This window comes from Austrofundulus limnaeus, unplaced genomic scaffold (assembly GCF_001266775.1).
Source record: "Austrofundulus limnaeus strain Quisiro unplaced genomic scaffold, Austrofundulus_limnaeus-1.0 Scaffold28, whole genome shotgun sequence".
Taxonomy (NCBI): Eukaryota; Metazoa; Chordata; class Actinopteri; order Cyprinodontiformes; family Rivulidae; genus Austrofundulus; species Austrofundulus limnaeus.
In genome coordinates this window covers 3272691-3277216 of record NW_013952430.1, presented here as the reverse complement: position 1 = coordinate 3277216, position 4526 = coordinate 3272691, and the positions used below count along the sequence as shown (strand labels likewise).

General features: G+C 38.3%; 1 protein-coding gene and 1 long non-coding RNA gene across 2 annotated transcripts in view; one reads left to right on the top strand and one right to left on the bottom strand.

Moving 5' to 3' along the window:
* Nucleotides 1-1059: 1059 nt before the first annotated feature.
* LOC106515386 (uncharacterized) lies at nt 1060-2831 on the bottom strand. The gene is made up of 2 exons (XR_001310001.1): nt 2121-2831; nt 1060-1565 (listed from the first exon to the last, which is right to left on the bottom strand). It is a non-coding gene; the product is annotated as an uncharacterized LOC106515386 (long non-coding RNA).
* Nucleotides 2832-2883: 52 nt separating this feature from the next.
* bcl2l11 (BCL2 like 11) overlaps nt 2884-4526 on the top strand; it is a 26461-nt gene continuing 24818 nt past the window's right edge. Inside the window, exon 1 of the mRNA XM_014005178.1 lies at nt 2884-3659. Coding sequence (XP_013860632.1) covers nt 3643-3659 — 17 coding nt within the window. The 5' untranslated portion in view covers nt 2884-3642. The remainder of the gene's footprint in view (nt 3660-4526) is intronic.

Here is a 4526-nt window from a genome sequence, read left to right as displayed (position 1 = left end):
TCCCGCCCGGTCCAGTTTTTTTGTGTTTGCCTGTGTCTCTTTCCTGTCCCTCAACCAGCCGGTCGAGGCAGATGGCCGCCTGTCCTGAGCCTGGTTCTGCTGGAGGTTTCTTCCTGATTAGCAGGGAGTTTTTCCTCTCCACCGTTTGCTCAGGATGGGAGACTGTGATGAAGTGACTCACCACAATCTGCTGCTTTCTTCTTTAGATTATTCTTTTTATGTACAGTGTCCTGAGACAACGTATGTTGTGACTTGGCGCTGTATAAATAAACTTGAGCTTGAACTTTGTATTTAGTAGATTATTATTTGATGTAACAATGCTTCTTGGCAATAAATCTTACTAATGTATATTGGGAAGACTGTTAATTTCCTTTTATTTTGTACCCCATTTGTAAGGAACAAAAAAGTGCCTAATTAGCACCTAATTGGCAATTCCATATCTCCACAATCTGAAACCAAATTATATCCTCCAAGATGGCAACAAACCCCCTATAGAGCGTAGTTTATCAGAAACTACCTCCAGGATTTGGGGGTGGGCAGGATGGAACGGCCTGCCAGCATTCCTGACCTCAACTCTATTGAACACTTGTGAGATCAAAATGGTTGTGCTGTTTGTACCAGAGTGACCTACCCAACCACATTGGCTGAGTTCTGACAACTGCTGATTGAAGAATGGGATCTCACTCCACAGCAGTGTGTGATCAGCATAAGAATGAGGTGCCATGCTGTTGTGGCTGTATATGGTTCTTCCACATGCTCCCAAGGCTCCTGTTGTCAATATGTCCTGTTTCTTCAATTATCAATTATCCAGTCCACCAAACAAGACCATGGCAGAATAAGTGGTTTGGCATTGGCTGAGAAGATTTGGCATTTTTTTCAAGTACAAAACCCATGTTCTCATCCCCACTGTTCAGCCCACAAATGCCTGTTTCTTACAAACATGGCACCATTTAAATTCCTCGTTGTGACGTTTAGAGCAAACTTTATAAACGACTGTTCAATAATTTCACCTACAATAACAAAACCTTTACCGTAACAAGTCAGAAACACAAACCAAAGACTGATTTATATATTTTATTTCATAGATTCATGCTTTTCACAAACGTTTAATAGACCTCAAGACATTTTTCTTTCCTTTTTTAATTTACTTTTGGTGTTTCAATTTTTAGGATAAAGATATATTTTTAATCCAAAGCAACTAACAGATTTATGGAGCTGTGTGTTTCTTTTCCCCCAGCATACCTCCACTATCACTCACACCATCACACTGAATTGAGTTAAACTGTGAGGACAGATGCAGCAGATATTTAGAGCCATTCAGACACATTTTCCCACACTTCTACACATTGATTGCATGTAAATGACATTGATTGTCTCATTCTTGTCAGTCTGTATTGATTTTTGTATGAATGTGTTTGTGTGAGTTTGTAAGGCTTCATTTGTTCTCCTTCCCTACAGCTGTTCTGTGGATCAGATCCTCTCGAAGCCTCTGGGGAACCAATGATGGAAAATGAAGCTCTGCACTTCCTTACTCTCAGGCATCAGGTTCACTGAGGCCGTGCTGGCTGTAAAAAATGAACCATGCGTAAATATAGAAACAAGATTCAGTACTTTACGTATGAAAAACTTGACATTTTTAAGGCAACTTACACTCTAAAAATGAAATGTTGGATTTACTTTAACCATGTTATGTTACCTGGTTCCACTTAACTGAGTTGAGTAAATTCAAAGCAACATATTCATGTTCTTTGGCTAAAAAACTGGTATATTGCTTTMAATTTACTCAACTCAGTTAAGTGGAACCAGGTCACATAACATGGTTAAGTAAATCCAACATTTCACTTTTTACAGTGTATAACAATAAAGTAATGTCACTTCAAATAATGGTCTGTAGCTTGCACTTTAGAACAACTGGTGGGTTATTGGTGTTGACTTGTTCAATTGTTTGAATTTTGCAATTAGTTGCATTTGGCAAAATAAAGGCACATATTGGTTAGGCACTTTATTTATATTTACATTATTAGCATCTATTGAAACAAGATACATATTTGAGAAACAATTAGTTGAACATGTCCATCGTGGGGAGCTCATTATTTCATTATTCATCCATAATCTTTTACCTGCTTCTTCTTTTCAGGGTCATCGGTGCCCAGTCCCTGCGCGAGGGGTGGTGTAAACCTTGGACCAGTCCATCATAGGGCCACATAGAGACAAACAAGACAAACAACCATTCACTCTCACCTAAGAACAACGTAGAGCTACCAGTCAGCCTAACAATCATGTTTTGGTAGGAAACTGGATTGCCTGGAGAAAACCCATGCATGCACAGAGAGAATATGAAAACTCGGATAGGTCCCTGGTTGGGATTCAATCTGGCAACCATGAATTATGATCATGCTCTGCTGTGATGAATGTTAAATGTATGATACATGAATAAATATTCAGTGTCTGACACATGATATGATTTTTATGGACAATAAGAAATGTGAATGCAAAATGTGCCTACAGTGTTGAGGTAAACTGCAGAATAGGCTTACTGTATATAAAAGCTTCCTGTTTTTTGTCATTCTTTTTATTGATAGCTGATTCAGCATTCACACTATTGTTTTCCTGTTTTGTTTTGTTGTTTTGCAACCAACTTCCTCTGCACACTTTGTATGATTTTAACAATCTACAAATTAAAATGTTCAGCTAATTCAGAAAATAACTGTAGTTATGCAGTGTTTTCCTCGTACATTGTAATTATTCAGTTACTCACATTATTTTCACATTTTGTATATAAGCTACTTTTACTTTTTGCTTCCATTATGCTATTTTAACTTTTAGCTTGACTTTTGTTGCATTTCTTTTAATTAGCCCTTTGCTATTTTAGCTTTTTTGTTTAGCTAGTTTTAGTTTTTTCTTCTTTTATCTTGAAGACAGTGTTCGGCTAATTTTAGCTTTGACAACTCACTTTCTGCTTCTTCAGCAAATATCAGCAAAGTCATTCAGCTTTCAGCCTTACATTTTCTGTAATTAAAATGAATGACCCTTATTGCTCAAAAAACACTACTAAAAATAAGCAAAAGTGCATTTGTAGAAAATTAAATATATAGACACAATTAATGTTTGTCATAAAATTAAGTTGTGTGTCTTATTGTAACGCATAAAATAGTGGCGCAGGGTCTGTTTGATCACCAGGGGGCGGTAGAGAGCTGTCTTGTAAGTTTGCAAGCAAGCCCCGCCCACATTGATTGAGCCGCTCCCCCTTCGCGTCACTGAGATCTGGTACCGGTATAAAGCCAGCCCAGTGCTTTGTGTTAGTTGAGAAAGCTAGAAGAGAAGAAACTAGAGCAGACAAAGAGCAGGCTGGAGTTTGTTTACCTCATTTCCACTCGGACGAGGCGGAATAGTCAACTGCTGCATCACTTTTGAGCCATTATTATTTAGTTGCTCTGGATTATTATTCCTTTGTTCTTATTTCATCCTTTTTTTTAAGGTTTTTTTTTCTTCTATTTGCTTTGGTGACTTTGGACTTGTGAGTCACATTTGGATCTTTCCTTTTATTCAGACTTTTTCTTTTTTTTTTTTTTTTTCCCTTTTTGGTGGAACTCCGCCTGACTGAATTTACTGTGGAGTTTGCGAGGATGTCGAGTCACTGCCATGTGCAGTAGATCCAGGTAAAGTGCGCACTCTCTGTCAGTCATGCCGCTCTTTAGAAGGAATATTGCGTATGGTGTAACACCGGCATTTCATCTGTCACACAACAATCCGCCGCACTTCTGCTCTAAAAGAACCTTAATGCTTTAAAAAGCAGCAAATCTACAAATATATATATTTAAAACTCTTGTTTTACAGTGTTATTACCATTTTATATGCCATAAGTTGAATGCCACTAAAAGACGCGCGTGCTTTTGTAGCTATGTGCCTCAAAACCAAACTCAAAATAAACTTAAAAGTTGATCATCGCATCTTAAAGCTGGATTTAAATCTGTGGTTGTTGAGATTATTTATTGGAGCTGTATTTTCTGCCTCAGTTTCACACCAGTTCAGATCGGACTGTTACCCCAGTTCGGATTTTATTCTAGATGATAAAACTTTTCTGTGCCTGATCTCTTTGTCTCCAGGGATGCGTGAACTATTTTTTTTAATCTGCTAAAAGCGCGCACCGAACTCACTTAATATTTATGTAAAGTACGGCTAATTGCGCAACAGTGTCTTCATTTTTTTTCCACAGCAGACGGAGCTGATGTGATTCCTAATGATCGAGGTCTCCCCAGTTCAGCTCCAGTTTAATTAGTCAGCTCGAAAAACCAACATAAGATATTTTTTTAACCCATTTCCGCTTTTATGTCATTAAACTTTACTGTTATTTAGTTGCACGATCATGTGCAACCTCTGGCCAGTAACGTTTGTTTTTGTTTCTAAACAATACGCAAGTTAGTGCGTGAGTGCGCTCCCCCTGAGGGAGGCGCGCGCACACTTTTAGTTTTGAAACGAGAGAGAGAGAGAGAGAGAGAGAGAGAGAGAGAGAGAGAGAGAGAGAG